This window comes from Mastomys coucha, unplaced genomic scaffold (assembly GCF_008632895.1).
Source record: "Mastomys coucha isolate ucsf_1 unplaced genomic scaffold, UCSF_Mcou_1 pScaffold16, whole genome shotgun sequence".
Taxonomy (NCBI): Eukaryota; Metazoa; Chordata; class Mammalia; order Rodentia; family Muridae; genus Mastomys; species Mastomys coucha.
Genome location: NW_022196898.1, coordinates 82,663,536 through 82,683,435, shown reverse-complemented (window position 1 = coordinate 82,683,435; position 19,900 = coordinate 82,663,536). Strand labels below are relative to the sequence as shown.

Here is a 19,900-nt window from a genome sequence, read left to right as displayed (position 1 = left end):
GGGAGGGAGAACAATGGTTATGCCTTTATTCTTACCAGAAAGCAAAGCCCTCCTCCTCAGCAAACTTACTTTGGCTCAGTTTAGAATGTCACGTTTTCACCAAGGCCATATAGGTGATTTAGATCACATTTTTTTGTGTGTAACCAGTAATCTGAGTTGCAGTTTCAGTTCCTAGTACTGTAAGCTGCAGACTGAACTGGGGTTGGTCCACCCTCGGTGACCTGCAAGCCTGCTCATCCGCCTAGCTAGCTACTGAACAGTAGGCTTCTTAATCCAAAGAAGCCCATAACCCCAAGCGAGTGCATTACCCTGGCTATTCTACCCTCTGCCAAGGTAAGTAAAACGACTCAAATACCTTTAAATTTTACAAGAAGTTAGCCCTGTATCGAAGAAACTCCACAAGACAAGCGTGGTTATCCCAGCATTTTGAAGATGATAGCTCAGCCTGGGTTACAAGATGTCTAAAAAAAAGGGGGGGGGCAGGCAAACCCATTTTTCCCCCTTTAAAAAAACAAAACAAAACAAAATAACCTTAGAATGCTTGAGCAGAACTGACTAAAGTTGCGGAGGAAAAAATATCAGTGGGTAAACTTTGTGTTTCTTTTCAAGTCCGGCTTATAAAGAAGGTGAGGCCATGGAATGGCAGGACTCGGGTGGTCTTAGTGAGGCTGCACCGCCGGGGCCGGGGCCGGACCGGGAAAATCCGCTTGTGAAAGGTTTCCGGTAAGAAAGCTCGCTCGCCTCAGCCCGGTGCGGTGCGGCGCCGGCCCCCCACTCACTTCCGCAGGCGTCCGGGCCTGAAGCGGGCGCCCACCTCCGCGCCGGAGCCGAGGGCCGGCCGGGCTCCGCACGCGCTGGGTTCCGCTCCACTCCGCGGCGCGCCGCGCACGTCACTCGCCGCGCGCCAATCGCCGCCTGGCGGTCCACCTCCCGGCCGAGCCCGCGAGCCCGCCGGCCGCTTCCGCCCTCACGCAGGCGCAGCAGCCGGGCAGCGGACGCCGCCGGCACGATGGTCCTGGACAGCGTGGCTCGCATCGTGAAGGTGCAGCTGCCCGCCTACCTCAAGCAGCTCCCGGTCCCCGACAGCATTACCGGGTTCGCCCGCCTCACAGGTAACCCTGACGCAGCCGTCCCTTCCGCGCGCGCCGCCCCGTGGGGGGAGCAGCGGAGAGCGCGGGGCGGGACGCCGGGCCTAGGCACGTGACCCGCGATCGGTTTGCGCCTGCGCGGCGCGGGGCGGCCGCGGATGGGGTTTCTTCTTTCCAGGTTAATAGGGAGGAGAAGGTGCTGAGTTAAGAGCGGCGGGTCTGGTTCCTAAACTCCCTGCCGCGTGCACGTTGTAAAACACCGTCTAAGTCCTTGCTTTCTGAGACGCCCAGCGCGTGGGGAAGACGTGCTGCCTCCACGCGATGCGAGTATGATGCGTTTATTGACGAAATCAGCCGTGACCTCCATGCCCGCCAGCACTTGGAGGCTCGAAGTCACCTATCATGGAGGCATCTGAGGTCACCTCTATAACTACAGTTCCTGGAGCAAGCTGAGGTGGAGAAAAAGGAGCCAGGTGTATTCCAAGGCTCCTAGGGTTTTGGAGCGTGAAATCTAGTGAATTAAGGTTATGCCTGTCGGAAAAGGTTCCCACAACTCAGTAATAAATATCTTTGGACAATAAAAGTCGACAGAATGCAGTCAGTGCTTGAAAGATTGTGTTGGGTTTGGAACGTGACAGTGCAGGTTAAATTTTCCTAAATCGTCTCTCCAGACTGTATGAGATGGTGACAAAAGCAGCAGAGCCTGAGGTCCTGAGTATCAGCGAATGCAAACATGAATCTAGATAACTCTGAAGGGAGCAGGCCTACTTGGCTGCAGCATTCTAGAGACATCTGACTTAAAATACAGTAATTGGAAGACTCGGAAGAAAAAGTAATTCTGTGTAGCAGAAGACAGAATTCATACCAAATTGATGAGGACTATTTGGAGATGGGTGTCAGCTCTAGTCCAAGGAAATCATTTTGTGTGCATTTTGGCTTTTCTTGAGTGAGTTCCTCAAACAGATGTGCATTTGAAGCTAGTCCCTCCCAGGGATAAAAAGTAAAAACAAAAAAAGACTCCATGTATTTATATGGATACACTTATACAGACTTGAACAAATTTAGAGATTTTTTTTAAATTGTCAGTGACAATTGCTGTGTTAACAAGTAGGTTTTAAGCTTTTAATGTGTTTAAATATTATATCCAGTAGAGTGTATGAAATAGCTTAGAAAGCACTGTAGCCACCTAATACACACCAAGGAAGCAAGTAGACACCCAAAGTAACATAAAAGTAACAAGAAAAAAAATTCCAAATCTTCCCTTCTCTATAAATCTCAACTCTCTTGGTCCTATGCCCGGCGTTTAACAATTGTAACCAGTATGGGAGGACTTCGCTTTCCTCTTTTGTCACTTCTTTACCTTGCACTATTTTAATGTCATCCTCCCGAAGGTGTTCTAACAAGTGCTGATCTTGTCCTCTGCCTTCAGGTCCCTTTATAGCTTGAAATTTAGAGTTCTTTGTTTTAAATAGGTGAGTTGTAGTAGTTTAATGTTAAATATGCATAAACCAATTTTTTTTCCTCTTTTGAATTGTGTAGTCTCGAATGTCTTCACTGACCTGGGAATGCAGAGCCGGGGGCGTAGTCATTTGTGGCATTGCTCTGCTTGCCAGTTTATTCTAATAATACACATTAATTAGGTTTTTAAACCGTTTTTTTTTTCTTACCCCACTGAAGGGCATCTTACATGTGTTGGTTATGACTGTGGCTGCATTTATGTTAGTTTCAATTTTATATGGATGAAATGTTCTTGAAACAGGTTAGACGGTACGACTCTTTGTTTAGTGGCTAGAAAGCTTTCTAAGCATGTCTCCTTACAGGGCTATTCTGTCAGTAAATAATTAATCCTTATTAAAGCCACTCAGGAAATTCAACCATACCTTCCCCCCTCCTAAATCAATAGTGTGCAGCTTTCTCTTTAAAATTATGGAATATTTCATGTTAGCACTGTTTCTTAAAAATAACCACCTCTCCATTGTCCTGTTTGTTTTCAGTCAGGGCCTCCTGTAATGCAGGCTGGCTTCAGACTGTAACTGAGGATAATCTCGAACTCCTGATCCTTCTGCCTTTGCCTCTCTGTTAACAGGTCCGGTTAAAAGTGTATGGCAGTTTAATAGTAGCTATTTAAGCCCCAACACAGTGTCTATAAATCTAGTTAAAATCTGAATTGCTAACTTGTCCAAGAAACATGAGCTTGCTTGCAGTAATGGTTTTGTGAAAACATTTTGTTTGGAATCTGACAATAACAGTTACAGACTCTGTTTTGGAGGACTGGGTAAAAACATGCAAGCTACTTTTCACCCAGTCTTCCCTTCAAAAGTATATTGAATGGTATGATGTTTGTCTTCTTTTTTTCTTTTTCTTTTTCTTTTTTTTTTTAGTTTTTGGAGACAAGGTTTCTCTGTGTAGCCCTGGCTGTCCTGGAACTCACTCTGTAGACCAGGCTGGCCTCGAACTCAGAAATCCGCCTGCCTCTGCCTACCAAGTGCTGGGATTAAAGGTATGTGCCTCCATGCCCCGCTGATGTTTGTTTTCTTAAGGAAGCTACTTGAAGAATCTTTCATAGATTTTCATTGAAATAAAAACTTAGAAGACAACTTTTAAGAAGTTCATTTATATCTTTAGAAGACCAAACGCATCATCATTTTCTTCCATGAGACTCAACCTGAAAAGGTTGCAGTTCACATTACCTCTCTCCCTATTTAGATTTGGCTAACTACCCACCCCACAGGTCTCTCAGGATGAGTCTGCATTCTTAGAAAACATGGCAGTCCTAAGTTACCACACAGGATTTAAATACTGACAGTTTTCATCTGTCAGAAACCATCTTTGTTTCTGTTAGATTCTCAAGAGTAATGCCTTTAAGGTAAGCTGGTATAATTCTGCTCTTTGAAAACATAATACGCTGATCTTAAAAACCATCTTCTATCACCTTATGAAGCTTTTAAAATAAAAATGTAGGAAGAAAAATGTTCCTGCTCAAAAAGTCAGAAGGCAGTTTGTTTCTAGATTCATAAACTAGCCAAGAGGATATTTTGCTTACAAGAATTTGTTCAAGTCTTTGAAACTTGACACAAAAGTTAACTTAAAAGCCAGCAAGTGTGAGACTTTAATAATGCTTTTTGACCTGGTATGGTGGTACATACCTTTGATCCCAGCACTTGGGAGGCCAAGGCAGATGGATCTGAGTTCAAGGCCAGCCTGGTGTATAGAGTGAGTTCCAAGATAGACAGGGTGACACAGAAAAACCCTGTCTCAAAAAAAAAAAAAAAAAAAAAAGTGTTTTCCAGGGCAACAGAAGCACACCAGCCTGAGATAAGTTCATTCTTTTACTTTCGTCCAAAGGGACAAGTTTTAAGCCTATAATTTAGAAGGAGGATAGGTTGAAAACATACATCCATATAAGGTCTTGCTCATGTATGTTTGTATCACTCTTATTTATAATGTTCTTTCAAACTGGAAGCAACCCAAATATCTACCTATTAAGAGGAAAACCAATTTTATTCATAAAGTAGTATATTGGTCAGCAATAAAAGGAAATGAGTTACCAATCCACTGGATGATTCTTAACAACTTTATGTTGAATAAAAGAACATTTGATTACAGAAATCTGTAGTAGAGAAATATTCTTGAAAGATTCGGAAAAGGGCTTCCTTAGGTAAACAGGTATTTACAGAAAAGCTTACTGGTGGCTGGGGGGTGCCAGTACTTGTCACAAGACAGAACTAACTGCTTAATATGTTTATTTTACTCTGAATCATACTCAGTTTTTAAAAAGTGGGACAAAGGTGAGTTTTCTCAATAAAAAAGCATGAGTAAAAACAAAAGATAGTTGTCTTTATTAACATATAAATAATTTCTAAAAGATAAGAATTTGACTTTAAAAATCTTTTTGAGAATTTGGGGAAATATATAGGTATTTTTAGATTATACATTTAGATTATACATTAGTAAGCCCAACTATACTTAAAAGCCAGTGTAGTTAAGAATTAACTTGGGGAGGGGTTGGAGAGATGGCTCAGTGGTTGAATCACTGAGTGCTCTTCGAGAGGACCCGGGTTCAATTCCATATGGCAGCTCACAACTGTCTGTAACTCCAAGATCAGCCACCCTCACACAGACATAACGCAGGCACAACACTAATGCACATATAAATAAGGTAAATTATATATACGTGTATGTATATATAAGAATAACTTAGTCTCTGTGGACAATGTTTGGGGCTCAGCCATTTTCTGCCATATAGCTATTTCAAAATCTAAATTTCCTAAAGTCATCACATATCTATTGAGTACCTTTGATAGGCCATGTAACTTTCTAGGTACTAAGATATTGTTGTGTATCATAGAATGGAGGAAAATTTTGGAAGTTTATTAAATTTATTGGCCCTTTCATCTTGAGGTAGTACTAATAGTAACAGTAAAGTAAGAGTAATTTATTCAATTATATTAATCACTTTAAGACTAGACTGGGTTCTATAGACTGGGTCCTAGGACTGCGTCCTAGGAGCCTCTGTAATATCCTCCACTGTGCTCTTTCCCTCCTTTCTTCTCTCCTCTCTCTTTAAAAACAAGAAAAGTTTATGTGTGTGAGTATTTTATCGGTAACGTGTATCTGTGAACCACATACATGTGCGCCTGGTATTCATGGAGGACACAAGAGGGCACTGGATCCTCTGAAACTGGAACTACATACATTAAGATCCACCAGGTGGAAGCTGGGAATTGGCTTTAGATCCTCTGGAAAAGCAGCCAGTTTTCCCGGCCTCCGAGCCGGCTCTCCAGCCCCCTTTCTTTCTTCTTGTGGTCACTGTAGCTCAGACTGACTTGGATCTGGCAGCCCAAGCTCTTCTCACATTCACAAACTGTCCTCTTGCCTCAAATCATAGCCCACCATGCCCAGCAGCAGAATGTTTTCAATGTTTGAGAAATAGAAATATTTCTTTGTGTTTTAGCTGCAAATAATGCATTACAAAATTCATAAAGAAAACAGTAATCAAGGTTTTTATGGCATTACATGTAAACTTGAAAAAAAGAGGATCCTAGTTGCGTATTTCTTTTTAATAATAGCAAATGATTTATTGGTTGAATTATCAAGCATGGAAATCTTCAATAACAATATAAAATAAGTAGGTAATTCACCAGAATCTGGATTGGAGCTACTAATTTTAATTACTTTGACAACAAAATTTAGTAACAAACGCCTAACAAGTTCCATTACAGCTGCTAGTCAGTGAAATCACCACCAGCTGTCCAAAACTCACGTTTCTTTTGACAGCGGGTGGTAGAAGGTAGTGAGGGAAGGCTGTGTTTGCTTCCGGCACCATAATGCCTGTCTTAGGACCCCAAAATAGCTGGATAGAAGATACAAGAGGAGGGAGGGCTGCTGGAAATGTGTAGTGGGAGTCTTCCGGCCAGCCCATATTGTTTCTGAGGCTGAAAACTAAAGAGTTACACAAAGCTTTGGGATGTGGCCTCTAGTGGGAGTCAGGGGTCAGAGTTAGGTGCTGGCTCGGGCATCAGGAACAGGGGGTTCCTTTTTACTTTGAAGTCCTTTTTAATCTCCTCAAGTTTTTTAACCAGGTTTAGCAGGTCGTAGTTCGGAGCCAGATACGTTACCATCACATTGCCCAAAGTAAATCCAGGCAGGAACTGGATAGTGGTGTCATTGGGGGGAGGGAGGAGGAGGGTGTGAAGAGGGCCTGTCCTAGTTTCTTAGAATATTGGATCTTGGGCTGGAGATGTAGCTCAGTTGGTAATGCCAAGTATCACAGAGCCCTAGTTAAATCTTCACTACTGCATAAACCTGGCATGGTGGCACATACCTACGGTCTCAGCAATCACACTGTACAGACAGGAGGATTAGAAGTTCAAGACCAGCCTGAGATACAAAGCTGCCCTTTCCACATATACACATACATACCCACCCCCATGCATACGCACACCCATACTCACACACCCACACACACATGCATATATTCCTTCCTGAGATCCGTGTGTACTCTATACCTGAAATGCCTTTACTATGGTTGGTTAGGGTTAGGGTATAAGTCAGTGATAGAGTAAATGCTTACTGAGTATGAGCTCTAGAGTACTCCAGCACTACAAAGAGTGGTTTTCTGTCTCGTGATCAGCAACATCATCTGAAACCTAATTCTTCTTCCCTTAGGAGCTACGTTGACCTTTTTGTTTCTTTTCTTTTCTTTCTCTTTCTTCTTCAGTGTACTGTTCCTTGCTCTCCATATTTTATTTCCCACTTTTCTCTGGTGCGGCCAATTCTTCTGACTTCTTAACCTTACTACTAATCATAATTGCTGGTTATACAAGTCATAGAACTTTTAGGACCCTGCTTGTTCTGAGTGCATTCTTTATTAGAAACAGGTAATTGTTTCTTTCCCTTAAATTAGAAACAGCAAGAAAAATTGTCTAAGTTCTTGTAACTAAGAGAAAATTTTAAGAAAATTCAACCGTTTTACACTAAAGTACAAAGCAAAATGTTCCCTGTTTGTTTGTTTTTGATCAACTGAGTGCTGCTTGTCAACCAGTTCTGTCAGGGAGGGTAACTTGTAGCCAAAATGCATCTCTCCCACCTCCAGTCCACTTGAGACTTCCATCGTCAATCCTGGCTTGTTCCTAACCGGTAATATTTCTTACAAAAGTGCCTCCAACCCATAAAAGAAACAAAGCTTCCTGGGAAGAGTGCTCCTCACTGTAGCATTCCTGAGTGACTACCTTTTACCCATCCTTGTCCATCTGGGGTAGATGAAGCAGAGAGAACTGGATATTTCTGGCCTGCACAGCTCCTTCCATTCAGACCCTGTCAAAGGAAGCTGTTCTCCTGTAAAGCCTGTGCTGTGCATCTGTACAGTCTATCCAGCGCTCCTGTTATCTATAGCCTTACTCTCTGCTACATTCTGTAGCAATGCTGACCTGCTACTCAGCTGCCCTCTTATACTTTTTCCTGGGGAAGATGGATTATTTCATGTGTCAGAGACTTCCTTCCATATATAAAGTAAAACTAGAAGTCTAAAATCCAGAAAAGGCTGCCCTTCTTACAGCATCCTCAGTAAATAAAAAGCCACTCAAACCTATTGCCTTCACTCTCTAAGCTAGCGGTTGTTACATTTACAGAGAACGAGTCAGGTGTGGCGCACGCCTGTGTCACAGCCACTCGGGAGGCTGAGGCAGGAAGGTCTTGACGTCAGCCTAGACTATGTAGCCAAGTTTCAGCCGGGCATGGCTTTCATAATCAGTCCCTGGGTCAGTTCACAGGTTTTTTTTTTGTTTTTTAAAGAGGTTGGGAGTTATTCAGAGACTTCAGACAATGTCCACACACTGTTCATCTAGTTTTACAGAGCCTCAATACAGATTATTTCTCACAATTTTCCCTTTCTCTGTCTCGACAGTCTGCTACTTTAGATCCAAGTGAGATTAATTTCTTCTGGACTAGTCTTTGTGGGTTTTATGTTTTATTTTCTTGAGACATGTCTGCAGCACCTGCTGGTGAGATCCTGCCTCAGTTCCCTACGTGCCAGGTTATGAGCGTGCGCCAACCACCACACCAGGTTCATTCTATTTCCAGTCGGCTTCTCTAAGCCTCCTCCTTCTCCACTCTAACTCATGGCCCTCCTCTAATCCATCTTCCATCAGATTCTGGCTTGACCTTGTAAATAGGTGATTTTCTAAGGACATTTACACACTTGACTGTTTCCCTATCATGCCCAGGGCAGATTCCTACCTACCTGTTGCATATCAGAATGTGACAGCATGTGACACCTGCTCACATCTGTAGTGTACTTCTTCCTCTGTATTCCAAAGATACCATGGCACTGAGTTTCCCAGCCATTCTTAAGTGTTGTGTGTGCACCTTGCCTGCAGCAAGCTCTGCTGGGGATACAGAGCCTCCCTTTGTCATCCATGAACTGTTCTCTTACTTGTTGGGTAGAAAGGTCCATACAAGTGTCACAGCTCAAGTTTTTGTTTATCTCAGCAATGAATCATCACTTCTCTTCTACTCGGCTGATACATGGTTGCCCACAGTTTACAGTATTGTAACCCTTTTTTTATATGTCTCTATTCTAAACAGATGGAAAGCTCTTTTGTGGCAGTTTGTTTGTCTATAAATTTGGTGTCTTCAAAATCTTATCATTTCACTCACATGCTAATGAGGGTTTTCTAAGTTCTAGAGGCACTAACATGTTAATGAGGGTTTTCTAAGTTCTAGAAGTACTAGAAGCTTATTTCTGAAATACCTTACAGCCTTTATCTTAATTTTGTAAGCTGGGGCAGGTGAGATGGCTCAGCGGGTAAGAGCACTGACTGCTCTTCCAAAGGTCCTGAGTTCGGATCCCAGCAACCACATGGTGGCTCACAACCACCAGTAATGAGATCTGACACTCTCTTCTGGAGTGTCTGAAGACAGCTACAGTGAATTATGCCAGAATGAGCAGGGCCAGAGCGAGGTCCTGAGTTCAATTCCCAGCAGCCACACACATGATGGCTCTCACTGCCACCTGTACAGCTACAGTGTGCTCATACTCATAAAATAAATAAAATAAATCTTCAGAACAAACAAAAAACCCAAAAAAACCAAAAGAGATTTAAAAAAAATTTTGTAAGCTGTGGGAGAAAGATAAACAGACCCAGTGGGAACAATCTAAATGTCAACTTGATGAAGAATAAACTCAATTTAACTAAAATTCATTGTAGTGTTAGTTTATGTGAGTCTAGTAAAGGACTGAGAATTGGAATCTTTTGGAGAGGTGATGGTCATTCACATAACTGTACTTCATGGTAGAATGTGTTAATAGATTTCTTTCTTTTCCTTTTTTTTTTTTTTTGGTTTTTCGAGACAAAGCTTCTCTGTGTAGCCCTGGCCTGGAACTCACTCTGTAGACCAGGCTGGCCTTGAACTGAGAAATCTGCCTGCCTCTGCTTCCCAAGCGCCAGGATTAAAGGCATGCGCCGCCACCACCACCACCACCTGGCGATTTCTTTCTGGTAGCGCTGTGCAGTTCTTGCTGAATGACAGACAGGCTGGGAGGTTTTACGTGTTCTGTGTCTTTTTCTGCTTCGCTTCTTTCTTTCAGAAACCTTCCTGACTTTTACCTACAGTTTCAGTCAGCTCTCTACTATGCCACCAGGCTGCTTGCTTGCTTTTGTTTTGTTAATTTTATGTCACCTTGTTTGTTTGAGTCATGGCTCTTAGTATAGCCGTGACTGTATGATTTTGTTTGGCTTCCTTATTGTCTGCCCTCTCCCCTCATTCTCCATCAGTAAGCATCCCCATTCCTAGTGCAGTAACTAGAATACGAGGTACTCAGTAAATGGTGTTGATTAAAGGAATGAATGGTTGTTATTCCTGTTTTACAGACTAAAGATAAACAGTGATTAAGTTGTTTGCTGCATTCCTAGTCTGCCCCGGGCACTGCACCATGCACCGCGTGCGTAGACACAGGAAGCAGCTGGTGTTTTTATACTGCACAGTATCTCCACAAAGTGGGTACTACTTACACAGTAAAAAGTTGTAACATACTGACTTACAAGAGGAAATTCAGGAGATTTTATTTGAAAGCATCTATTATACACACACATTTTTTTATGCATGTGCATATATGCTTATATGTATGTGTGTTGATGCACAGTATGCACATGCATGTAGAGGCCAGACAACAACCTTGAGTGTCATCCTCAGAATGCGGTCTGCCTACTCTGAGACACACTGTCTCATTGGTCTGGAACTCACCACTCAGGCTAGACTGGCGGGCCACTGAGCCTTGGGGATTCTCTCGTCTCTGCCTAATTACAAGTACATGCCACCATGCCTGGCTCTTTTTTTTTTTTTTTTTAATGTGGGTTCTGAGGATTGGACTTGGGTTTTCATCATTATTGGGCGAGCATTTTAACAGACTGAGCCATTCCCTAAACCCTTAAATCAGTAACCTAAACCAGAAGGGGACTGGTGAAATGGCTGACGGGGTAAAAACCTGCCAACCTGAATTAGACCTGCTTAGTTCACAGAGGAAGAAGAGAACTACGTCCGAGTTGTCTGTTCCCTGACTGCATTGTCAGGGACGGTGGCAAATTCCCACACCGGAAACATATACTCTATTAATCCTAATACATGAGAAGGGGTGGCTGTAAGGTCCAGAAGCAGACGTTCAGGAATAGTGACGTCGCCTGTAGGAAGAAATGGCATACTTGTTTCAGGTGGTGTTCTCAGATCCATAATTTTTTTTTTTTTAAAGATTTATTTATTTATTGTTATATGTAAGTACACTGTAAGCCTTCCTCAGAAGGACCAGAAGAGGGCATCAGATCTCATTATGGATGGTTGTGAGCCACCATGTGGTTGCTGGGATTTGAACTCAGGACCTTCGGTAAAGCAGTCAGTGTTCTTACCCGCTGAGCCACCTCACCAGCCCCCTCAGATCCATAATTTTAAAACGCATTGCCCTGAATCTTAAATACAATGATAAATAAACGGAAGTGTGAATTATGTATTTCTTACTAAGAAGTAAACAAGCAGATTGAGCCAAGCACTGTTTAGGTACTGAGAATACAGTGGTGACCCAGATGTATGACCATGGCGACCTTGTGCTCTTGTAGACCTTTATTGTAAGTGGAACACTTGGGAGGTTGAAAGAAGCCATTAAAAGTCATGTTTCCAGGGCCTGGAGAGATGGCTCGGCAATTTAGACCACTGGTTGCTCTTCCAGAGGACCCAGGTTTGATTCTCACATTGGGGGTCACAACCATCTGTGACTAGAGATCTGGCACCCTCTTCTGGCTTCCATAGCCAGACGTTCGGTGGTAAACAATGCATGTAGACAAAACAACTATACACATAATCTTTTTTTCTTAACAGAAACTTTCCCAAATGTTATTATGGATTTGGAAAAATGATAAAAGTAATCTTACGTATTATAATGTAGGATATAGACCGTATAGTTAATAAAAATAGGAATATAACAGTGTTACCAATTCTAACTAGTATGGTTTTTGAATAACTTTTTAAAAATTTTTTTCTAAATTTTCCTGCTGTCCATGTTTTATAATTCTAAAACAATAAAATTTAAAATGTACATTGTAAAGAGTACATTTCTTCAAATTAGTTTGTGTACTATTTATTTATTTATTTATTTGGTTGGTTGGTTTTTTTTCGAGACAGGGTTTCTCTGTGGAGCCCTGGCTGTCCTAGAACTCACTCTGTAGACCAGGGTGGCCTCAAATTCTGCTTGCCTCTGCCTCCCAAGTGCTGGGAGTAAAGGCGTGTGCAACCACCACCTGGCTTATGTACTATTTATAATTAGTGATGGTACCCTCCACCCCCAGAGTATATATAAAAAATGTCGAGGCTAGAGAGATGGCTCACCACACTTTATTTACTCCCAGCACTTGGGAGGCAGAGGCGACTGAATCCCAGAGTTAGTAGCCAGCCTGATCTACAAAGCCTGGCTTGGACACCCAAGGGTCACACAGAGAAACCCTGTTTCAAAAAATTTTTAAAAAAGAAAAAAAGAAAGAAAGACCATCTTATTAACTATATTTAAAGCAATTTAAGTTGAGTTGATTTCACTTTGTAAAAAAATTTGACTTAAAACAACTTCAGAAATGTACCCAGTGTTTTTATATGTTGCTACTTTGTTCTAGCAGTTAGCAATAACTCATATTATTATAGAGCAATAGATAACCAAGGAATTAATTCTTCGTAAGGTCAGTTTCTGAAGGACTTTGAAGAGTGCTTAACTAGCGCACAGTGTCTATCTACTACTGCAGAAATCAGCTTGGTGCTGTCCACCTATAATCCTATCAGCAGAAGGGAGAGGCATTTGTTCCCTGACAAGGTTACTTTATAAAACAATAACAATAATAAAAATAAATAATACACACTGAAGGATATGTATCATTTAGGAGCAGGTGGCTGGGTGATTAAGACTGTTCCCTCTGCAAGTGTGAGAGCCAGAGTCTGAGGCCCAGCATCCATCCGAAAAGCCTCGCTGTGGGGGCCAGAGGCAGGTGGGTGGATCCTCAGGGGGCCAGAGACTGGCGGATGGATCCTCGGGCCTTACTGTGGGGGCCAGAGACAGGCAGATCCCCGGGGGACAGGCAGATCCTCAGGGCTTGCCAGGGAGTCGGCCTAGCAAAAAGGTGAGTTTCTAGTTCAGTGAGAGTCCCTGTCTCAGGGCAGTAAGTCAGAGAGCAATCGAGGAACACACCCAGTTTCTTGTTTTGGCTCTGTGTGTACAATGTACACGCATACCACAGAAATACCAAGGGCCTGGGTTGTAGGAGGGTACCTCCATGTCTCTCTAGTGATGTTTAAATACTATAATTGAGTAATACTTAATATTTTTCTATATTCAGCCATTTTTTGCTTACATAAATAAGTTCTTTCATTTCTGTCTGTGGCACTGTTGAATCAAAACGATTTTGTTTGCATTTTGGTAGGCCCCCACTCTATCACTGAGGCACATGCTGGAAGAGTAACTACTAAGCTAATGGAACTTAATGTTTAGGTAGTAGTGTCTCTTTAGAATAGTTGTATTAAGAGAAAAACATTTCCTTTTCGATCTGTGGAATCTGACACATGATGCTGTAGAACAGGCTTTGGATTTCGGCTGATGACTAGTCCTGCTTTCACGTTTAATCTACATATAATAACATGCAGTTCTCAAAGCTCACAGGGTTAGGTGCGTTGGTTCAGTTGCATTCTGAAGCACAGCCCATCAGTTATCATAAGTGTTGTTAGCATCCTTTGGCACATAGTCTTTTCTTAGCTGGGCTTTAGTGCCCAGCAGGTTGTCAGGCAGTCAGAGGATGCCCAGAGATGAGTGGGAGCACTCTCAGACATTCAAGAGCCATTTCATTTGCATTATATGTATTTCATGTGTTCAAAAGGCTAACTGGATACTCTAAAAGGTGTTTAATAAGCAACTTAAAATTAATTAAAATAGATGTTATTTAAAGGATTGGTTTTTTTACTTAAAAAGTAAGTTGGCTCATCAGGATGTATTTGTGTGAGAGAAGAATCTATTTTCAATAAAAAAAGTAAGTTGAAACATTTGTGGCCATGTTTTGTCTGAAATTATAAATCAGTAGTAAAATTTTTGTGGAAATTCCATTATATGGCTTTAGGTATGTCATTAAGGAGAAAAGATTTTGTTCATAATTAATGCTGGTTATAATTTCAGATAAAAGTAAATACAAGCACAAATATAGTTAGCAGGTCTAATGAGATAGGATATTTAAAATAGTATTTGTTTCCAAAAAATTTCAGTTTCACAAACGGAGTTAGGCTACAGATTAAATTAGATAATGCTGGCTGGGCTGGGTCTGTTCTGTATATAGTTTACGGATGAGGAGACAGGCTGTGGGAAGCACAGGGAAGCACAGCGGTGAGCTAGACAGTCCCCGTGTTCCTCCGGGGAGAGCTGTGTGTCCTGACTTCTGTGCTGTGTTCAGTTTCAGAATGGCTCCGCCTACTGCCCTTCCTTGGAGTGCTTGCCCTTCTGGGCTACCTTGCAGTTCGTCCGTTCTTCCCGAAGAAGAAACAACAGAAAGATAGCCTGATTAATCTTAAAATACAAAAAGAAAATCCCAAGGTGGTGAACGAGATAAACATTGAAGATCTGTGTCTTACAAAAGCGGCTTATTGTAGGTGTTGGCGGTCCAAGACGGTAAGATAGCCATTGATGCATAGGATACAATGTGTGCAGTTAGGATGGCTTTGCCTCTTCAATCCCCAGTTTTGAAATTCTGTGAGATTAGGAATTTCTCCATACTGTTTAATAATTCAAAGCTGATAGTCCCACACTGAGTTTGCCCTTTTTTTGCTGGATAGTGCCTGTAGTAGAGAGCAGAGAACAACAGACTGCTGTTCTCAGGCTGTTCAGTGTTTGTCTAGAGCAGTGTATCTTAAATAGTTTTCCTGGGCGGGGGAGGGATGGGGGAGACATAAGAATTTAAGATTTAATGAAAAGGAGCCTAAACTTTGATGTCTAAATAATTACTTAAATTTGATGTCAATCTATCACTTGGGCAGGTTAAGCCAGTTGTCAACTAGATTTGGATTGGGTCCCTCCCTCTCTCCTTCCCACTCTCTCTCTCTCTTTCTCTCTGTCTCTCTCCCTCCCTTTCTCTCCTTCCCTCCCTTTCTCACACAGACTAGGGTCTCATGTCTCGCACTAAATGGCCTAGAATTGGTGATATTTACCAGGCGCTGGAACTCAGAGGGACTTACTGCCCCTCCCCGGGTGCTGGTGTTAAATGCATGGGTCCAGGATGCCTACCCTGACTTACATAACATTTAATCTCTGGTTTATGGGGTTTTGTTGTGGTGGTGGTGGTTTTTTACAGTTGTTTGTTTATTTTGTTTTTCAATCTTCTCTGTTGGTATTGCAGATGTTTTTGAAGATTTAGTGAGAGGATACATATAAAATACCTTACATAGAATAAGCTAGTAAATGTAGCCATAATGATGTAAGCTTTAATGAGAGAAATGAATTGGGGGTGATAAGTATTCTAGTTGATATTAGTCTTTCTTCTTGTGTTTGATGACAGTTATTTGAGATTTTAAGTACAATGTCTTTGTTACATTCTTCGTAACAGGAAAACTTAGAACAAATATAATGGGCCTCAGTTAAAGTACAGGAAACTGATGGGATATTGGGAAATCAATAGAAATCTCATTTTTAAAGAAATGTGTACTGGGAAGATGGTTCTGTGGATTAAGTTTTGCTGCACAGGCATAAGGACCTACGTTCTGGTCTCAGAACCCCTATAAGAGCCCAGCATGGTGGTGGGCTCCTGGGGTGAGGGGTGGGGGTATGTGGAGGCAAGACAGCCAGCCAGCAGTGACATTACAGGCTCAATGAGAGGTCCTCTCTCAAACATTAAGGTGGAGAAGCAACTGAAGAAGACCTTGCTATGTCAATTCCTGGCCCCCACATGTGCCCCCCTGAAAGCACACACTCCCTGTACAGATGCCCAAGCAGGCAATGATACGAGCTCCTGCTTTAATACAAGAAAAGCATAGTACAATAGGATTGGAATTTTGCTTTTCAAAAGTGAATGCCATGGGCTGGAGAGATGGCTCAGTGGCTAAGAGCACCATCTGATCTTCCAGAAGTCCTAAGTTCAATTCCCTGCAACCACATGGTGGCTTACAAACATCTGTATTGGAATCTGATGCCCTCTTCTGGTTTGTCTGAAGATGGCGACAGTATACTTACATAAAACAAATAAGTAAATCTTAGGAAAAAAAATTAATGCCACAATAAATTCATAGGAAAACTTATAGTAAAATACTAATTATAAGTATAATCAGATGGACTGAACATTTTTAACACACCTTTTAAAATTTTCACAAACTTTACAGTATGAGTTTTATAACATAAACTTTTCTTTGCATGTACTTTTTTTTATTTAAATGAGAAGTTAGCTCAAATGTAGATCTCCATAGAAACCAAAAGCTTATTTTGAGCCCTTTTTAAAGCTTTATAGTTGTTGAGAAGGATTGCTCTGTAGACGAGCTGGCCTCAAACTCAGAGACCTGCCTTCCTCTGCCTGCTATGACCTGGGAAGAATTTTTCTGTTTTCCTCATTGCCTGCTGTGTGGGGTGGGGATGTGGTCTGCCAGGAAGCTCTCTGATGAACTGCTTTTCTAGTAAGTAGCACACCGGCTCCATGAGCATTTCACAGATGTCTCTACCTCATGAATCCTGCTGTAAAATAACGTTTGCAATTCTTTTTCCTTTTAGTTTCCGGCCTGTGATGGATCCCATAATAAGCATAATGAATTGACAGGCGATAACGTGGGTCCTCTCATCCTGAAGAAGAAAGAAGTATAACAGTAGACTTTTAAGATGAAACTCTGACAGCATCTTTCCACATTTGTTGTGCATAGAAAACTCTTTGGAAGTTTTAGCTATCAGTACTGGTTGAATAATTATTTCTGCCAATTATTTTCTTGCTACACTACTGCTTATATTTGGTACTTTATATATTCAGTCATTTGTATAGAAATCAAATGGTCAAGTCTCACTCTGAAATCAAGTTTAATGTGTCTTTCAACAATAAAGTCAGCACTTCAGATTTTAATTAATTAGGAATTTAAAGTTTGACTGTGGGCCAAAAGTTATTTCTTTGTATTTCAACAGAATGTATAGTTTTAAAAAATTCTCCCTTTTTCTGTTAAATGTATCTTTATATTGTCTTGTTTTGCTCATTTGAAGTCATTTGCCATTTTTTGGCCTTTTGTGGAACTCTGCTGCTTTTAGAAGAATAATGAAAAATATCGTCATCAAGAATATTTTAGCCGGGCGTTGGTGGTGCACGCCTTTTAATCCCAACACTTGGGAGTCAGAGGCAGGCGGATTTCTCAGTTCAAGGCCAGCTTGGTTTATAGAGTGAGTTCCAGGACAGCCAGGGCTGTACAGAGAAACCCTGTCTCAAAAAAAACAAAACAAAACCAAAAAAAAAAAAAAAATTTGAGACAATAAAATCCCTTGTCTTATAGAGATTTTATCTTATTATAATGATTATCCCAATTTCTAAAAAGTAAATCAGATATAAAACTTTCCAATGAGAAACAATTATTTTCATCATAAAAATGGTTCACCTTACAAAAGCCTTGTTCTGTGTGCACTTGTGTCTATGTGTGTGTGTGTGTGTAAAAGAGAGAGAAAGAGAGAGAGAGAGAGAGAGAGAGAGAGAGAGAGAGAGAGGTGGTTAACTTGGTGACTGTTGAGTGGCAAGGACACTCATGAGCTACAGTTTGAAGGTCAATTAATAAAGTATATCTGAATTTGCGTTAAAATGATGCCTAGCTCATTGCTCAAAGTGATGTTTTATCTTTTGTGTAGTTAATTATAGGAAAATGGCGTCAGGATATGAAGTTACTTGTACTCTAGGGGATTGGATTTGTACATACTGAGAGAAAATATTTTGATCTTTTTTAAAAGAGATAACTGTTGTATTTTTTTTAACTTCACAAAATATAGACAAAACACTTTTGTGTGCATAATGACAGAAAAAAAGTCTGGAAGGACCTATGACACAGCATAGTCTGCTCGCACTGATAAGGACAAGGACATAGCGAGGGTCATTGCTTTTACTTTCCATTTCTCTCCTTGTTTCTCCCCAACAAATATTTATATGCTTTTAATTGATATTTTTAAATTGAGGCTTTGATTAAAATTGTCATAGTACAGTTAAGCTCTCTAGGCCCGTATGATAAGACCTTTGATTGATTGTCTGAAGATAGGCTGGAGTCAGCATTTCAAGAAGCACAGTCACAAACGGATTAGACAGAGGAAAGAAACAAGGATTGTACAAGGAAAGAAAGCCACACCCGTGCTACGGCAAATGCTGAAAAAAACAAAAGCCAAATACTCATTTCACTTTCCAGCTTCTATGTGAAATGATACGTCAAGGGCAAAATAGGATATATAAAGAAGGTGAGACTTAAGTGAGTACTTGAGCTCTGCCAAAGAACCGTGTTACCCCCAGAATCCTGGTAAAAGAAAGACAGATAAATTTGGGGCCACTCATTTGTCAAGTCTGCTGGATCAGATGGACCATCTCTAGGGATTTCTTATTAAATGAGCACATAGTAAGCCTGGTGCCACATGTATCCTGTTTGTTCTCTTTCTTTAGCTATCATATCCGGCCATTTAAGCAAGACTAATGATGACAAGCTAAAAAGGAAAATGATTATGAGTCAACTTGTCACATAATTAAGTTATACTGACACATTTTATAGTCTTAGTTTGTGTATTGTGAAGTGTAAATAATGTTAAAGCAAACACATATTTTAGAAAGACTTATTTCATGTGTATGAGTGCTTGTCTGTCTGTCTGTCTGTATATATATATGTGTGTGTGTGTGTGTGTACCATGCACATGCCTAGTGCCCAATGAAGCCAGAGAGAATGTTAGACCCCCTGGAACTGGAATTAGCAGATGGTTGTGAGCTACCATGTGGGTGCTGGGAACTGAACCCTGGTCTTCTACAAGAACATCCAGTACTATTAACAACTGAGCCATCTCTCTAACACTATAAAACTTTTAATAAAAGGTTATGAAGTAGCAACTGAAATGTGGAAGGAAATATTACGAAAGGCAAAAGTGGTACAAAGTGTGTCTACTCACTCACTCTCATGGTACTAAGGATGGAACCCAGGGCCTTCCACATTCTCCCACATACTAAGCTCCACCTTGAGTTGTATCTTTTTAATAGCACAAACCATTGAAACAAAATACAAGAAAGTTTTCCATATAGATTTACTGGAGTTTTTGAATTATTTGTAATTTTAGCCTACTATCAGAAGTCTCTTTAGTTTTATTTTACAAGTCTCATATAAAAGCTATCCTTAAACTATTAAAGATACAACCCAGTCGGTTCATGATGTTTTCTTTTTATATATGTATGTGTGTATACACGGGGGTTTGCGGACAGGACCATGGAGGCCCAGAGGTCAGTGTGCAGTGTCTTCCTCAATTGTCCTCTCAGTATCTTACTTAGGGTTTTACTGCTGCAAACAGACACCATGCCCAAGGCAACTCTTTTTTGTGTGTGTGTATGTGTGTTTTTTGTTTTTGTTTTTTTTCTGAGATGGGGTTTCTCTGTGTAGCCCTGGCTGTTCTGGAACTCACTCTGTAGACCAGGCTGGCCTCAAACTCAGAAATCTGCCTGCCTCTGCCTCTCAAGTGCTGGGATTAAAGGCATGCGCCACCACAGCCTGGCCCAAGGCAACTCTTATAAGGACATTTAGTTGAGGCTGGCTTACAGGTTCAGAGGTCCAGTCTCATC

At 41.3% G+C, this 19,900-nt stretch overlaps 1 protein-coding gene across 1 annotated transcript; it reads left to right on the top strand.

Moving 5' to 3' along the window:
• Positions 1–866: 866 nt before the first annotated feature.
• Cisd2 (CDGSH iron sulfur domain 2) lies at positions 867–19,482 on the top strand. Its single transcript, XM_031375609.1, has 3 exons — positions 867–1,112; positions 14,552–14,766; positions 16,849–19,482. The coding sequence occupies exons 1-3, from the start codon at positions 1,010–1,012 to the stop codon at positions 16,936–16,938; spliced, it is 408 nt and encodes a 135-aa protein (XP_031231469.1). The 5' UTR covers positions 867–1,009; the 3' UTR covers positions 16,939–19,482.
• The last annotated feature ends 418 nt before the right edge of the window (positions 19,483–19,900 follow it).